Source organism: Pseudophryne corroboree, chromosome 5 (assembly GCF_028390025.1).
Source record: "Pseudophryne corroboree isolate aPseCor3 chromosome 5, aPseCor3.hap2, whole genome shotgun sequence".
Classification (NCBI taxonomy): Eukaryota; Metazoa; Chordata; class Amphibia; order Anura; family Myobatrachidae; genus Pseudophryne; species Pseudophryne corroboree.
In genome coordinates this window covers 627852973-627871459 of record NC_086448.1, presented here as the reverse complement: position 1 = coordinate 627871459, position 18487 = coordinate 627852973, and the positions used below count along the sequence as shown (strand labels likewise).

General features: G+C 43.9%; 1 protein-coding gene across 1 annotated transcript in view; it reads right to left on the bottom strand.

Moving 5' to 3' along the window:
• The window catches only part of COLEC12 (collectin subfamily member 12), a 266695-nt gene that overhangs the window by 52640 nt on the left and 195568 nt on the right, over positions 1 to 18487 (bottom strand). The window contains exon 3 of the mRNA XM_063923568.1: positions 906 to 1028. Coding sequence (XP_063779638.1) covers positions 906 to 1028 — 123 coding nt within the window. The remainder of the gene's footprint in view (positions 1 to 905; positions 1029 to 18487) is intronic.

Here is an 18487-nt window from a genome sequence, read left to right as displayed (position 1 = left end):
ATTTATCTCACCGTGTGTGCACACCTTTACAGATTTATCTCACCGTGTGTGCACACCTTTACAGATTTATCTCACCGTGTGTGCACACCTTTCCAGATTTATCTCACCGTGTGTGCACACCTTTACAGATTTATCTCACCATGTGTGCACACCTTTACAGATTTCTCACCGTGTGTGCACACCTTTACAGATTTATCTCACCGTGTGTGCACACCTTTACAGATTTATCTCACCGTGTGTGCACACCTTTCCAGATTTATCTCACCGTGTGTGCACACCTTTACAGATTTATCTCACCATGTGTGCACACCTTTACAGATTTCTCACCGTGTGTGCACACCTTTACAGATTTATCTCACCATGTGTACACACCTTTACAGATTTATCTCACCGTGTGTGCACACCTTTACAGATTTATCTCACCATGTGTGCACACCTTTACAGATTTCTCACCGTGTGTGCACACCTTTACAGATTTATCTCACCGTGTGTGCACACCTTTCCAGATTTATCTCACCGTGTGTGCACACCTTTACAGATTTATCTCACCATGTGTGCACACCTTTACAGATTTATCTCACCGTGTGTGCACACCTTTACAGATTTCTCACCGTGTGTGCACACCTTTACAGATTTATCTCACCATGTGTACACACCTTTACAGATTTCTCACCGTGTGTGCACACCTTTACAGATTTATCTCACCGTGTGTGCACACCTTTACAGATTTATCTCACCGTGTGTGCACACCTTTAGCTTGATCCAAAGAAAAAAGGCAAGCCAGATAAACTGCACACAGTTCAGATGCAAATACAATTCATGATTTTTTTAAAACATAATTCACATCATACAGTATTATATTTAGTAATATTTACATTAACAGATCATTAGGTAAGTGCACATACCTTTGTATCCTAATATTGACACTGTGATAGTGAGTAAGGCACAAAGAATATACAGCAATATGATTGAAAATTTCAGTGCCCAGTTATTTTTACACTTTGTACACTGAGTGCCTTCTTGTATGCCTGTAAAAAGAAGAAAATATAATGTATTAGAGAAAGAAGTCTCCTGCAATAAGCGTTTCAGGAAATAATCTGTAAAACTCTATACATTATTATAACGTTATTTATATAGTACCAATATATTCTACACCAATGTGCAATCATCTTTTCTTCTGCAACCTAGGTCTCTGCATCAGTAGAGCTGGCAATCTAATTTACATACTACAGGCAAAACAACACACACAATCCCACACTAACACAGGAACCTGCAAATGTGGTAAGGACACACAAATGCCACGCAGATATTTGTAACTGAGCCCCTGAGCTACAGTATGAGGCAAAGATACCAATCACGAGTCACTACAGCTAAAAGTGTATTGCTGCCATATGAAATTTTAAGAAGATCAATTAAACCTAAATACAATGGGTGGAAATCAATTGTTTGAAAAGTCAGTTGGGTGTCTGTTTTTTCCTATCTAATAGACAGCAAAAAACAGACACCTAACCGACTTCTCAAACATTTGAATTCCCCCCAATATGGCTTATCTATTATTGTATGCTATATATTTCTTATAGTAGGGATGGCCATCGACCATCAATGATTTAAAATAATCGATGGTCTGTGACCAATGGTATCTACTTTTACCATCGATGGGGAGAACCAGATGGTTTCCCGCCATCAGTGATATCCAGCTACTGAATTGTTTTTTTCTTAATTCAAGGTGTCGGGACATGGAGTCTAGCTCTGCCTACGACACATGTGAAGCCCTGCTCCTGGGCTCCGATTGTCCCGCAGCTCATTGCACACTAAAGTAGTAGGTGATACGATCGATGGTTACCTTGCAGATGGTTTCACACCTTTGAGGTTACCCATCAATGGTACCATCGAGGGTGACCATTGATGGATAACCCACCGATGACAACCCCTATCTTATAGTGGGCAATGGTACAGTATCTTGCATTTAGTTGTGCAATAAATATAAATACAATGTCAAATACCTGAGATGTATTAAGGCATAGGCAATGTGAGAGTTTTTGGCACCTACTTATAGGTATGTAACTTTATACTTTAAGTTAAGGTAAGTAAGCCCATTATCATACAGTAGTTAAATCAGTTTGTGCTGATCATACTAGATAGCTTCATACATAAACCAGACAGAGGAATACAGTAGATCTACAGGGTCAGATTCTGAGGTGGGGGTAAAGCAAAAGAGAACAAGTAACTGTGCACCTGGGCAAAACCATGCTGCACTGCAGGTGGGGCAGATTAAAATGTGCAGAGAGATTTAGATGTGAGAAGGAAGTGTCCAAACTCAAGCATCCAGTATTTACCCTGCATACAAAAACAAATGTATTACCCCCCCCCCCCCGCAGCGCAACAAGGAATGTCCAAGAGCACAATTACCTCTTTTTTGCTTACTTCCAACTCAGATGTGTAAGATATATTGTACTTGTCAACTACACAGAGCCATGTTGTACTCTGAACTCTCACTTATTTCCCCAAAATACAGACTGCTGAGCCCAGATTACCAGGAGAGGGAATTGTCTCCTATAACTTTTTTACCTTATTTTGACATGGTTTTATTGCATGAAAAAAAACAACAAAAAACTTGGGGTACATGGAAGACACAATTGGTCATTTCCAAATTGTAGTGAGTCATAACAAATATAATTTACAAAACTGAATGCAGGAGATTATGCTGAAATTGTTGGATGCAGTAATTATCCACTCAAGTGTTTGTGCTACAGTGTCAGGATGTGAAGAGGGCAATGGGACAAAGAGGAAGCCGCAGATGGAGAGTTAGCAGAAAGGTGGAGGTTCTCCCAACAGCACAGAGCAGTAATGTAAAGCTACTGCCAAACCCATGTCAGCAGATTGTGGTGTCACATAAAACATGCTTCATAAATCCAAATGTCATCTGCTGTAGAAAGAAATGAACCACTTTAGAATGCTGATGACTTATATGAGATTAGTCAGAGGTTGCATAAAATAACTGAAGTTGAATATTTCAGTATGTTTATAACGGGATACACAGAGCAAAGAATGTCATACAATCGGGCAACGTGCTCATGAAATCCACTTTAGCTGTGGGTCAGGCAAGGTAATGTAAATGAATACTTACATATAATCTGCAAATGTATGGTTCTTTGTGCTATCTCGCATAATTACTGTTATTTTCCAGATGTATTCTATCGTGTTTGATTTGCTGATAGTATAGTACTAAACATAAGCAGTGAAAAATTGTCAGACCATCATAACAACAAGCTAAAAACTAATTAAAATGATTAGTTGCTGCTCCATAAAGTACCAAAGCATAGAAAATGTGGTGACATGGATTATGAATCAGTCATTGTTTGCTTCACTGCAAATGAAGACCTGTGTCTAGAAGAGATATGCGAGCAATTCACTGTGCATATAATCACTGTAGCAAGAGTCATTGTGGTTGTTATTAGACCTTGGTAGCGCAGGTTAGTGCCAGGAGCTATCCACTCTGATTAGTGCTGATGTCTAGTGGCTTTCTGTGCACACTTGTCATATGATAATGCTGGCTCACACTGTGAGAATTAGGAGACAAACTTTCTAATTACATTATGGATTTCCTGTGCCTGGCCTTCAGGCAACAGAAATACAGATGCTTCAGTATAAACTAAGGCATTATAACAAACAATGGTTTTCAGTAGCATTCTATAGAAGGGTTCAGTATGTAATGCTGCCGCCCGGGATGCCGAATAATGGCATCTCGAGTGGTGGAATGCCGGCAGGGATACGAAGGTTCTATTCTCCCTCTATGGGTGTCGTGGACACCCACAGAGGGGGAATCACTTACCTCTCCGGTGGCGGTAAGGTGCCCCCGTCAGGATCCCGGTATCTGTATTGTGACTGTCGGATCCCAACGATCGGTATTCTAACCGGATACCTTATAGAATACACATATGGTGTCTACGGCACTGCGAACCACTTGTGTATACAAAGGGGCTGATTTGGAGTTACTTACAGATCAGCTGCTATTGCACTTGCATTGCATACATGGTACTAAGGAGTTGGTGCCGAGGTGGACACTAAAAGGCAGCACTTACTCTGTGTACACATTGGCTGTGCAAAATTCTGCAAAAGCTGCAGGTGTCTTAAGTAAAAAGGACGCCCACTGATGGCTTCAATGATCCACTGCTGTATCTGAAGACTGTGCATTGGATCAACTGCATGAACACTGGACATCTTAGTAATATTCAGGTTATTTAGGCTGTCCGGTAAAATCACGCTGTTGGGACCAGTAAAGCTACATAAAAGGATGATGCCCCTGGCTGCGGCACACCCAGATAATGGGGCCAAAATGCCACCGTTATCTGGCACACCATTGCCGCCCCCAAACGTCAGCAGCTTGTTAATTATGCTGCAGTTTTGGGGGCACTGCAAGCAACATCGATTTACGGATATCTCTGAATAAGGCTCTAAATGCGGATATTCACCCATATGGAGAGTTGTACACATCTATGTAACTGCACCACCCCTATACATATGCTTGGTTTCAGAGATGACATCATTATCAGTGTACACTTGCCCCAGCCCTATACCTGCTGCAAAAGATCTGACTGAAGGCAGGCGTATTTACGTGTAAGCACAATTCCCCACAGCCGCAATTCAATCACACGCCCTCAACGTGCCCTCACTAAACTTGGTCTATATATGAATGCCCAATTATCACCCAGGTACACCGCTTCAGCTGCAGAAGTGGAGATGTTTCCCATAGCAACCAATCAGATAGAGGTCAGTACTGAAGAAATTGGTGCAGGGTGTGGGCAGCCATTGGGAGATTCTCCAGAAAGTGAATATAAAGTCCTGTGCATCACACGCTTTTCATTTTGTTTTCCTTTTGAACTGGTTTGTTAAGAAATTGTACTTACATGAAAACGTAATTGCTTAGTAGCAATGCCTTACCCATAACTTGAGACCCACTAATAGCTTGGTATTTTGGAGAAGTACGTTGTTTGAATTTGTGTAGTTGTCCCGTGCATCACGGAGAATCGCCCAATTATAGATATGCCGCTGGATATTAGATGTCACCTCAGTGTCTTCTAATATGCCGACAGTTTACATTAGGTATTGCATTATACCAGATATGTCTGATATGATGCTGCATTGGTGAAGTCTCTAACAAACATGGGAAATTCACAATTATTCCCAGTTTCAGTGATACATACTATAGCCCCATTACATACATGATGAAGGACTGCTATTTGTGCTGTATGGCGTAATGTACAGCATTTTCTAATATCCGTCACATCTGTTCACCTCCTGAGCACCATCACTGACCTCCTACATGTCTGTGTGTTTATTTTACATTTGTTATTTGGCGGCAGGCCAATCTAGCACCAGCGATAGCAATGCACGGGGCTGCGCATCGCTATCACTGTGGGGGGTACACACGGAGCGATCATGCTTAAAATCTAAGCAATCTAGTCAGATTGCTTAGATTATCGCTCCGTGAGTACCCCCCTTTAGGGACCCCTAAGTCATGGATTGATAAAGTGGAAAAAGATAAACTAACAACCAATCAGCTCCAAAATGACATTTTTGAAACACAGCCTGTAACAAGGCAGTTAGGAGCTGGCCGGTACCTTATATCTCTCCACCTTATCAATCTTCAAGGCTTAGTACATTTGCCCTTTAATCCCTAAGTGAGTGTGATTGATAACAGTAGTACTCAATGAGCCATTACCATGACAGAAAGGATCAGTCACTGACTGAGGGAGGAGTACCCTGGAGACAAGACTAGTGCAGGGTGAAAATCAACAGATTGGAGGGCCTTGCTTATCAGAGCATGAAGTCCAGGGGCAGCCTTAACTGCATAGCATTAATTCAAAAGTAGTGGTGCATTCTTACTTATCTCCAGCCCTCATTAAATAACTGATGATATTAAGTGAATAGTAGTGCTTATTTACTAAAGTAGTTATAAAAATTATTCTACTTCCCGTGACTTTTTTTTACTTTTTAAATTCTTGCATCATTGCTTCAAAATGGACATACACACTCTACACATAAAGTGAAATAAAAATAAAAGCTATTACTTTAAAGCTGTGTCATAAGTCTAAATAGATAAGACACAAGAATGGAAAGCAACATAACATAAGGCAAAAAGAAACCCCACCTCTTCCTCTCTCCTGATGCAGTTGCTGCTCTCCTATAAATTGCAGAAGGGAATGTAGTGCAAGATCAATCACCTGCACTCCATCCTGATTGGCAGTGTTATTAGGACCCTTACATAAAACTTGACAAAGACCATCTTTTTGAGCAAATCCATACTGTAAGAAATGATGTACAGCTCAGTACTTAGGGGCAGGGGTGTATCTACCTATTGGCCAGGATGGCACTCGCCAGGGGCGCCAGGCAAGGAGGGGGCGCCGCCTGGCTGTGCCACCCGCGGCCAAAGGATAGAAAAGCAATACTGTCAGACTGTACCTGGTGAGAGTCTGTTACTGCTGGAGCGGCGCTGGTGTCCGGCAGCACCGCACTTGTAATCAGACTCAAAATAAACTACAGCTCCCAGCAGCCCTTGTTGCTGGGAGCTCCTGGCAGCAAGGGCTGCTGGGAACTGTAGTTTATTGTGAGTCTGATTACAAATGCGGTGCTGCCGAACACTAGTCTGATCACTAGTGCAGTGCGGTGCTGACAGACACCGGCGCCGCACCGGCAGTAACAGACTCTCACCAGGTACACAGCAATTGTTATATAGCACAGTGCTATAGATCTGTTTGTTGTTGAAGATAATAAAAAAGTGCCAGTGTTTGGGAGAAGGGACTGTAGTACCTGGAAAACTACATGATTTTCATGCATGTTAGATGTAAGTAAGTAGTAAGTGAAAACTTTAACTTGTTGAGTGTAATAAAGAAAATACATATCTTACCTATTTCAAGGCCATGTTCAAGGAAACGTATATCAGTTAATTGTATAATTGATCATTTTATCTTGGAAGTGATGGCACCCCGATGTTTTTTCTAACAGGAAGTACTTCTACCATCCAACTAATGGTGTTTGGTTAATGGCTGGGTCCATTTGAGGCTCATCTCACTGCAGCTCATTAGCATTTCATTCAGGATGCAGTCAAGGTGCCGGCGTTTGGCATCCCGGCGATCGGAAAGCTGACGCCAGCATCCCGAAACTGCTCGGAATGCTGATGCTGGCATCCCAACATAGATAGCGATGCAGAATGGCAAAATCCGGATTGAGTTGGTGCCAAAGTCTGTACTGGCAAGCCACGTCGGAGGGTTAGGGTTAGGCTGCGAGGGCGGGAGGGCTAGGGTTAGGCTGCAGTGAGGGAGATTAGGAAGGGTGGGTTAGGCACCACTGAAGAAGCTTTTGGGGGAGGGGGGCAGGTTAAGGTCAGGCTGTGGGAAAGGTGGGTTAGGGGGGAGGGATGGTGTAACGTGAATACGAGACACTACTGTGCAGTGTAATGTGAATGAGGGACACTACTGTGTGGCATAATTTGAATTGGAAGTACTATTGTGTCCACGCCCTTCCCCCACAAGACCATGCCCCATTTCCAATACTCACACCTTATTCCAAATGTGTGTAGGGGGGGGCGCCAGCCCCTTACTTTGCCAGGGGCGCTCGGACCCCTAAATACACCCCTGCTTAGGGGGTCATTCCGAGTTGATCGCCCGCTAGCAGTTTTTAGCAGCCGTGCCAACGCTATGCTGCCGCCCACTGGGGAGTATATTTTAGCTTAGCAGAAGTGCGAACGCATGTGCAGGCGAGCTCTGCAAAAACAGTGTGCAGTTTCAGAGTAGCTCTCAACCTACTCAGCACTTGCGATCACTTCAGCCTATTCATGTCCAGATTTGAGGTCATACACCCGCCCAGCGAACGCCCAGCCATGCCTGCGGTTATTTGGGCACGCCTGCGTTTTTGCAATCTCTCCATGAAAACGGTCAGTTGACACCCAGTAACGCCCCCTTCCTTTCAATCTTCTAGCGGCCACTAGTGTGAAGAAAAACTTCGCTAGAACCTGAGCACAACCACAAAGGGCTTTGTACCCGTACGTCACGCGTGCGCATTGCGGGGCATACACATGCACAGAAATGCTGTTTTTTCACCTGATCGCTGCACTGCGAAAATCGGCAGCGAGCGATCAACTCGGAATGACCCCCTATGAACAAAAGAGTAGCCATGGGACATCACAACTTGGAAAAACTACTTTTACGCTATGCTATATTTTTACATTGTAAATTACCCCAATTGTTATAATTGCAGCTACAGTAAATGCATTCAGATGGGGATGCATAGAAACATAGAATTTGACGGCAGATAAGAACCACTTGGCCCATCTAGTCTGTCCCTTTTTTATCCTTTAGGTAATCTCAACCCTTTTTAAACCTCAATTCTTTGTAAGGATATTCATATGCTTATCCCAAGCATGTTTAAATTGCTCTACAGTCTTAGCCTCTACCACCTCTGATAGGAGACTATTCCACTTGTCCACTACCCATTTTTCATTAAATTGCCCCTGAACCTGCCTCCCTTTAGTTTCAGTGTATGTCCTCGAGTTCTAATACTCCTCTTCCTTTGAAGAATGTTTCCCTCCTGAACTTTGTTAAAACCCTTGGTATATTTGAAAGTTTCTATCATGTGCCCCCTTTCCCTTCTCTCCTCCAAACTATACGTGTTAAGATCTTTTAGCCTTTCTGGGTAAGTTTTGTGATGTAGGCCATATACTATTTTAGGTGCCCTTCTTTGTACACTCTCTAATGTATTTATATACTTCTGGAGATATGGTCTCCAGAACTGTAGACCGTATTCAAGAGGAGGCCGTACCAATGACCTATACAGTGGCATTATGACTTATTTTTTCCTGCTACTGAATCCTATCGCTATGCAACCAAGCATCTGACTTGCCTTTCTCATTGCTTTGTTGCATTGCTTTCCTGCCTTTAAGTCACTTGAAATAGTGACTCCTAAATCCATTTCCTCCTCAGTAGTTTCCATTATAGTACCCTTGATACTATATTTAGCCTTTGAGTTTTTGAGACCCAGGTGCATGATTTTGCACTTTTTAGCATTAAACTGTAGTTGCCACGTTCTCAAGCCTATCTAGGTCATCAATCATTTGTTTTACCCCTCCCGGTGTATCTACCCTGTTGCAAATCTTTGTCTCATCTGCAAAAAGGCATACTTCTCCTTTAATACCATTTGCAATGTCAACAAAGATATTAAATAGAACTGGTCCAAGTACAGATACCTGGGGTACTCCACTGGTAACATTTCCTTCCAAAGATTGCACTCCATTTACTACAACTGTCCGTTTCCTATCCTGCAACCAGGTTCTTATCCATTTAACTGTTTTATAATCCACCCCCATGTTTTCAAGTTTATTTAGCAGTCTGCAATGTGGGACAGTGTCAAATGCCTTACTAAAGTCTAGATATGCTACAGCTACAGCTCCCCCTTGATCTATTGTTTTCATCACAGAGTCAAAAAAGTCAGTAAGATTTGTTTGGCATGATCTCCCACCAGTAAATCTATGCTGTTTTGGATCCTGTAAGTTGTTTGATTTAAGATATTCCACAACTCTTTCTATTAATAGTTTTTCCATTACTTTCCCTACTACTGATGTAAGTCTTACTGGTCTGTAGTTACTTGCTTCTTCCTTGCTTCCACTTTTGTGCAGTGGAACTACATTCGCTCTTTTCCAGTCCTCTGGAATGGCACCTGTATTTAGTGACTGGTTAAATAATTCTGTTAATGGTGCCACCAGCACATCTTTTATCTCTTATTTGGGCCATTTTCTCCTCAGCTTCTGCCTTTGCATGTCTGATTACTTTCTTAGCATCCTTCCATCTGTCAAGATACACATTTTTGTCGTTATTATTTTGAGTCTGTTTGTATTTCCTAAAAGCCATCTTTTTTTGCTTTGACACTAGTTGATACTTCTTTTGTGAACCACACCGGCTTCCTTTTCCTGGTGCTTTTCCTAACCCTTTTGATACAAAGGTCTGTTGCCCTTAGTATTGCACTTTTCAGTTTTCCCACCTCTCCTGCACTCCTTCCAAGTCCCTCCAGTCCCCCAATGAATCACTTAAACATCGCCCCATTTTTACAAAGTCAGCATTCCTAAAATCCAACACCTTTGTTTTTGTGTGACAGGAATTGGATCCTGTCTTTATACTAAACCATACTGCTTGGTGATCACTGGATCCCAAGTGCTGACCCACATATATGTCTGATATCCTGTCACCATTTGTGAGAATTAAATCTAATACTGAGTCTTTGCGAGTGGGCTCCCTCACCAATTGCTTGAGAGATGCACCCTGTAAGGAATTTAGAAATTTGCCACTTGTAGCTGAACTTGCAAAAGACCCCTCCCAATTTACATCAGGTAAATTCAAGTCTCCCATGATTATGACTTCTCCCTTTAAAGCCATTTTAGTGATGTCCAACAATAGGTTCCTGTCCAAATCCTGCCCCTGTCCTGGTGGTCTATAGATCACCCGAATGCAAATAATATCCTTGTCCTTGGTTTCTGTAGTGACCCAAAGGGCCTCAGTTTTGTCTTCAATATTTTGTATTAAATTAGCATTTATGCTTTTTTTCGCATACATTGCTACCCCTCCTGTGCTTCCCATTCTATCCTTCCTAAATAAATTGTATCCTGGTATAGCTATGTCCGCTATGCATATGACAGACTTATGATTACTAGTAGTTACCAAATCGATTAGTGACCAAAAACATGTGGCCCGTTCTTGTGCAGTTAATTTGGACAGGGCATTGTAGCAGTGACCTTTACCTGAACACCTGTTGCTGCAATGCAGCAGAAGTGACAATGAGCCGGAAAGCAAACATAGTAACATAGTATCTGAGGTTGAAAAAAGACAATTGTCCATCGAGTTCAACCTATTTGTGGTCTCCTATGCATGATGATTTGACTAAAATTTCTGACTGATGCTGCTGTCAGCCGTTGCATTTTATCCCTATTTATAGTAACTATAATGCATGACTATGCACCATACCCCTGGATATCCTTATCCACTAGGAATTTATCTAACCCATTCTTAAAGGTGTTGACAGATTCCGCCATTACAACTCCCTCGGGCAGGGAATTCCAAACACGTATTGTCCTTACCGTGAAAAAGCCTTTACGCCGTATTGTGCGGAATCTCCTCTCCTCTAACCTGAGCGAGTGTCCACGAGTCCTCTGTGTTGATCTAACCAAAAACAGGTCCCACGCAAGCTCTGTGTATTGTCCCCTTATATATTTGTAGATGTTGATCATATCCCCTCTTAGTCTCCGCTTTTCCAATGTAAACATGCCTAGTCTTTCAAGCCTTTCCTTGTATTCCATCGTCTCCATGCCCTTAATTAGTTTGGTCGCCCTCCTCTGTACCTTTTCAAGCTCCAGGATATCCTTTTTGTAGTACGGTGCCCAGAATTGTACAGAGTATTCAAGGTGTGGCCTCACTAGTGATTTATATAACGGGAGTATAATACTCTCGTCCCTAGCATCAATACCCCGTTTTATGCATACTAATATCTTATTAGCCTTCTTTGCTGCAGTCCTACTTTGGGTACTATTGCTTAGCTTGCTATCTATGAGGACACCTAAGTCCTTTTCCAGTACAGAATCCCCTAATTTTACCCCATTTAGTAGGTAGGTGTAATTTTTGTTCTTGTTACCACAGTGCATTACCTTACACTTGTCTGTGTTGAAGCACATTCTCCATTTGGCTGCCCATGCTTCTAATTTAACTAAGTCATTCTTAAGAGACTCGGCATCCTCCTCTGTATTTATAGCCTTACACAATTTGGTATCATCTGCAAAAATTGACACCATGCTCTCTAGACCTTCTGTTAGGTCGTTAATGAAAATATTGAACAATAGCGGTCCTAATACTGAGCCTTGCGGCACACCACTTAGCACTTCAGTCCAAGTTGAAAAAGATCCATTAACCACAACGCGCTGCTCCCTGTTATCTAACCAGTTTTTGACCCAAGTGCATATTGTGCTTCCTAGCCCTGATTCTTGTAGCTTGTAGATAAGTCTCATGTGTGGTACAGTATCGAACGCTTTGGCAAAGTCTAAAAAGATTACATCCACGTCTTTACCCTGATCTAGGTTTGCGCTTACTGTTTCATAAAAGCCAAGTAAGTTGGTTTGACAGGATCTGTCCTTCATAAACCCATGTTGATTCCTTTTAATGACCTTATTGACTTCAAGGAACTTCTGAATACTATCTCTTAGAATACCTTCCAATACTTTCCCCACTATAGATGTTAGACTAACTAGTCTATAATTACCTGTTTCAGCTTTACTTCCCTTTTTGAATATAGGCACTACTTCCGCTATACGCCAGTCTTTGGGAACCATACCTAATATAACTGAACCCTTAAAGATCAAAGATAGCGGTTTTGCCAGTTCAGAGTGAAGCTCCATAAGAACCCTTGGGTGAATACCATCGGGCCCTGGTGATTTATTAATCTTTAAACGTTTTAATCGGTCACAGACTACTTCCTCACTTAAATAAGTACCTATCAGTGGGATATTCTCATTATTGAGATTGTGTGTCAGTCCCTGAAATAGGTCCTCTCTAGTGAATACTGTTGAAAAAAACTAATTTAGTGTGTCTGCTATGTCATTATCATTTTTGCTTAAGACTCCCAACTTGTCTTTTAAAGGGCCTATACTCTCCTTCTTTAATCTCTTGCTATTAATGTATTTAAATAATTTTTTGGGATTCGCTTTGCTTTCCTACTTCTACTTTGACAGAAAATGAAAACTATACCATTACATACAGAATACATATGTAATCCCGGCAGATGGGATCCTGGATGCGAAGCAGCGAGTCCCCTCGCGGGCTTGATGCGCTCACCGTGCTTTTCTCGCCACAGGTATATTCAAACTCGGGTGGTGGCATGGACCCACCACCCAAGTGGGAATACAGGGCTGCCGTCGGGATTGCGACCACCGGCATTCACTGACTGTTGGGATTCCAGTGTATCCTGAACGCTGGGATCCCAACAGCTGGTATATTAACTCCCTTATATATAGTACCTCTAATAAGCTGATTGACAAGGAAAGCAACAATCGTTTAAACATAATTTTTGTGTATATTTATAAATCACTATAGTGTAGGACTGAAGGTCATTGAAGGTCTAAAATAATTTTTAAATATTCAGATATATAAGGGTTAAACCATTCATAAACGCTAAAAGAGAATTATTTTCCATCTAGCTTTTTTTTGGGGGGAGGGGAAAAATACCTTCTGTACTTTTCTTACACAAAACTTAATTATAACATCTGCTTTTCATCATGTTTTTCATCACAGCCTCTGACTCATTAAACCAATTGAAAGCACATGTTTAGATCCTGTGGCGGAATCGTGGTGACCTTTGGCACATAAAATATTTTACAAACATGACAATAGCTTAATTTCAGAAATCAACTTGGCTCCTATAGTTCATTATGTATCTAGCGTCAATATGGAATCTGTGTATTAGAGATTGGCATCGATCTCTGATATTCCAGACAGATTGATTTCCATGTCTGAAGTATCATGATGTTTGGATAGATCCTGTAGACACAATGTATTACTAGAATCAATCCAATAAATAAATGCTGCGGAACTGATATACTTACCTAGTTCCCAGCATCTCTTGCTGAACTGCGCATGTGTTGCCTATTCATCTTTGTTTTACTGCACATGCGCAATTTTTCCTAACAGCGCATGTGCCCAAAATATTATCAATCACAGGGAAAATCAATATTGTTTGATGATCATTCACTGAATCAAATACTAGTCTAGAGATGAGCGGGTTCCCTGAGAACCGAACCACCCGAACATCCCGTTCCTAGCCCGGATCCGAGTCCGGCTCGGGACTTCCCACCAGACTCAGAAACCAGAACGAGGCAAAACGTCATCATCTCGCTGTCGGATTCTGGATCCCATATAAACAACCACGTGTCGCCGCCATTTTTACTCCTGGCATGGAAAGTGAGGGAGACAGACCTGGGTGGTGGCGTCGGGTGGGGTTAGTGTGTGCTCTGTAGGGGTGCTGCTGCAGTCACTGTGGTGTACCTGTGCTGTGCAGGGCCGGATTAAGACCTCGGGGGCCCAGGGAACCCAAGACAGGGGGCCCCCCCCTACCAGCAACCACCCCCGCAGGGGCAAATGCAAGATTCGGAAGGGGGGGTTTCCTTTGATGCACGCATGTGTGTTTGTGTGTGCATATATATATATATATATATATATATACATACACACAGACACATTACATAGAACACATACAAATGCACACTTACATGCACACACACCCACATACACACAAATACATACACATAAAACTCACACACATAGAAAATATACACACATACATATATACGAATAGAACTTGTACACAAATACATATACACACATAGAACATACAGTATACGCACAAACACACACACAGATAGAACACATACACACACATAGACACACACACACATAGAAACCAAACTGTGCGCACACTTACACTGTAGCCTGCCCTGAGGAAAGGGGTGAAGATGCCGCAGGACATATTGCTAGGAGCCAGGGCAACAGTTCACCATTAGGCCGCGCCCCCACAGCAAAATGCAGCGATTTATGGGTCGGCAGGAAGGGGGCGGAGCTAATATGATGTGATTCTATAAGAATTATCTCATATGAGCTCCATCCCCTCTGCTCTGACCCCCCAATTGCGGCATATAGCCACAAGGGGGTGGGGCTCCGAATGCCGGCCGTAGGAATGCGGCCATTGGAAAAAAAAAAAAGAATTTACTCACCGGTAATTCTATTTCTCGTAGTCCGTAGTGGATGCTGGGGACTCCGTCAGGACCATGGGGAATAGCGGCTCCGCGGGAGACAGGGCACAAAATTTAAAAGTTTGACCACTAGGTGGTGTGTACTGGCTCCTCCCCCTATGACCCTCCTCCAAGCCTCAGTTAGGATACTGTGCCCGGACGAGCGTACACAATAAGGAAGGATTTTGAATCCCGGGTAAGACTCATACTAGCCACACCAATCACACCGTACAACTTGTGATCTGAACCCAGTTAACAGTATGATAACGCAGGAGCCTCTGAAAAGATGGCTCACAACAATAAACAACCCGATTTTTTTGTAACAATAACTATGTACAAGTATTGCAGACAATCCGCACTTGGGATGGGCGCCCAGCATCCACTACGGACTACGAGAAATAGAATTACCGGTGAGTAAATTCTTATTTTCTCTGACGTCCTAGTGGATGCTGGGGACTCCGTCAGGACCATGGGGATTATACCAAAGCTCCCAAACGGGCGGGAGAGTGCGGATGACTCTGCAGCACCGAATGAGAGAACTCCAGGTCCTCCTTAGCCAGGGTATCAAATTTGTAGAATTTTACAAACGTGTTCTCCCCTGACCACGTAGCTGCTCGGCAGAGTTGTAATGCCGAGACCCCTCGGGCAGCCGCCCAAGATGAGCCCACCTTCCTTGTGGAGTGGGCATTGACAGATTTAGGCTGTGGCAGGCCTGCCACAGAATGTGCCAGTTGAATTGTGCTACAAATCCAACGAGCAATCGTCTGCTTAGAAGCAGGAGCACCCAGCTTGTTGGGTGCATACAGTATAAACAGCGAGTCAGATTTTCTGACTCCAGCCGTCCTTGAAATATATATTTTCAATGCTCTGACAACGTCCAGCAACTTGGAATCCTCCAAATCGCTAGTAGCCGCAGGCACCACAATAGGCTGGTTCAGGTGAAACGCTGATACCACCTTAGGCAGAAAATGAGGACGCGTCCTCAATTCTGCCCTGTCCGAATGGAAAATCAGATATGGGCTTTTATACGATAAAGCCGCCAATTCCGACACTCTCCTGGCTGAAGCCAGGGTCCAAATGCGGTGATAATGTTGTGCAGTCACCTCCTTCCTGGCTTTGACCAGGGTAGGGATGACCTCTTCCGGAATGCCTTTTTCCCTTAGGATCCGGCGTTCAACCGCCATGCCGTCAAACGCAGCCGCGGTAAGTCTTGGAATAGACACGGTCCCTGCTGAAGCAGATCCCTTCTTAGAGGTAGAGGCCACGGATCTTCCGTGAGCATCTCCTGAAGTTCCGGGTACCAAGTCCTTCTTGGCCAGTCCGGAGCCACTAGTATCATTCTTACTCCCCTTTGCCGTATAATTCTCAGTACCTTGGGTATGAGAGGCAGAGGAGGGAACACATACACTGACTGGTACACCCATGGTGTTACCAGAGCGTCCACAGCTATTGCCTGAGGGTCTCTTGACCTGGCGCAATACCTGTCCAGTTTTTTGTTGAGGCGGGACGCCATCATGTCCACCATTGGTCTTTCCCAATGGACTACAATCATGTGGAAGACTTCTGGATGAAGTCCTCACTCTCCCGGGTGAAGATCGTGTCTGCTGAGGAAGTCTGCTTCCCAGTTGTCCACTCCCGGGATGAACACTGCTGACAGTGCTATCACATGATTTTCCGCCCAGCGAAGAATCCTTGCAGCTTCTGCCATTGCCCTCCTGCTTCTTGTGCCGCCCTGTCTGTTTACGTGGGCGACTGCCGTGATGTTGTCCGACTGGATCAACACCGGCTGACCCTGAAGCAGAGGTTTTGCCAGGCTTAGAGCATTGTAGATTGCTCTTAGTTCCAGTATATTTATGTGAAAAGACGTTTCCAGGCTTGACCACACGCCCTGGAAGTTTCTTCCTTGTGTGACCGCTCCCCAGCCTCTCAGGCTGGCATCCGTGGTCACTAGGACCCAGTTCTGTATGCCGAATCTGCGGCCCTCTAACAGATGAGCACTCTGCAACCACCATAGCAGAGAGACCCTTGTCCTTGTCGACAATTTTATCCGCTGATGCATCTGCAGATGCGATCCGGACCATTTGTCTAGCAGATCCCACTGAAAAATTCGTGCATGGAATCTGCCGAATGGAATCGCTTCGTAAGAAGCCACCATTTTTCCCAGGACTCTTGTGCATTGATGCACAGACACTGTCCCTGGTTTTAGGAGGTTCCTGACGAGTTCGGATAACTCCCTGGCTTTCTCCTCCGGAAGAAATACCTTTTTCTGAACAGTGTCCTGAATTATCCCTAGGAACAGCAGACGTGTCGTCGGGATCAGTTGGGATTTTGGAAAATTCAGAATCCACCCGTGCTGTTGGAGCACTACTTGAGTTAGTGCTACTCCGACCTCCAGCTGTTCTCTGGATCTTGCCCTTATCAGGAGATCGTCCAAGTAAGGGATAATTAATACGCCTTCTCTTCGAAGAAGGATCATCATTTCGGCCATTACCTTGGTAAAGACCCTGGGTGCCGTGGACAATCCAAACGGCAGCGTCTGAAACTGATAATGACAGTTTTGTACCACGAACCTGAGGTACCCTTGGTGTGAAGGGCAAATTGGGACATGAAGGTAAGCATCCTTGATGTCCAAGGACACCATAAAATCCCCTTCTTCCAGATTCGCTATCACTGCTCTGAGTGACTCCATCTTGAACTTGAATTTTTGTATGTACAGGTTCAGAGATTTCAGATTTAGAATAGGTCTTACCGAGCCGTCCGGCTTCGGTACCACAAATAGCGTGGAGTAATACCCCTTTCCCTGTTGTAGAAGGGGTACCTTGATTATCACCTGCTGAGAATACAGCTTGTGAATGGCTTCCAATACCGTCGCCCTGTCTGAGGGAGACGTTGGCAAAGCAGATTTTAGGAACCGGCGAGGGGGAGACCTCTTGAATTCCAACCTGTAACCCTGAGATACTACCTGCAGGATCCAGGGTTCCACCTGCGAGTGAGCCCACTGTGCGCTGAAATTCTTGAGGCGACCCCCCCACCGCCCCTGAGTCCGCTTGTAAGGTCCCAGCGTCATGCTGAGGCCTTTGCAGAAGCCGGGGAGGACTTCTGCTCCTGGGAAGGGGCTGCTTGCTGCAGTCTCTTACCCTTTCCTTTGCCTCGGGGCAAATATGAACGTCCTTTTGCTCGCTTGTTCTTATAGGAACGAAAGGACTGCGGCTGAAAAGACTGCGTCTTTTTCTGCTGGGAGGGGACTTGAGGTAAAAAGGTGGACTTCCCGGCTGTTGCCGTGGCTACCAAATCCGATAGACCGACCCCAAATAATTCCTCCCCTTTATACGGCAATACTTCCATATGCCGTTTGGAATCCGCATCGCCTGACCACTGTCGTGTCCATAGACTTCTTCTGGCAGATATGGACATCGCACTTACTCTTGATGCCAGAGTGCAAATATCCCTCTGTGCATCTCGCATATAAAGGAATGCATCCTTTAATTGCTCTATAGTCAATAAAATACTGTCCCTATCCAGGGTATCAATATTTTCAGTCAGGGAATCCGACCAAGCCACCCCAGCACTGCACATCCAGGCTGAGGCGATTGCTGGTCGCAGTATAACACCAGTATGTGTGTATATACTTTTTAGAGTATTTTCCAGCCTCCTATCAGCTGGATCCTTGAG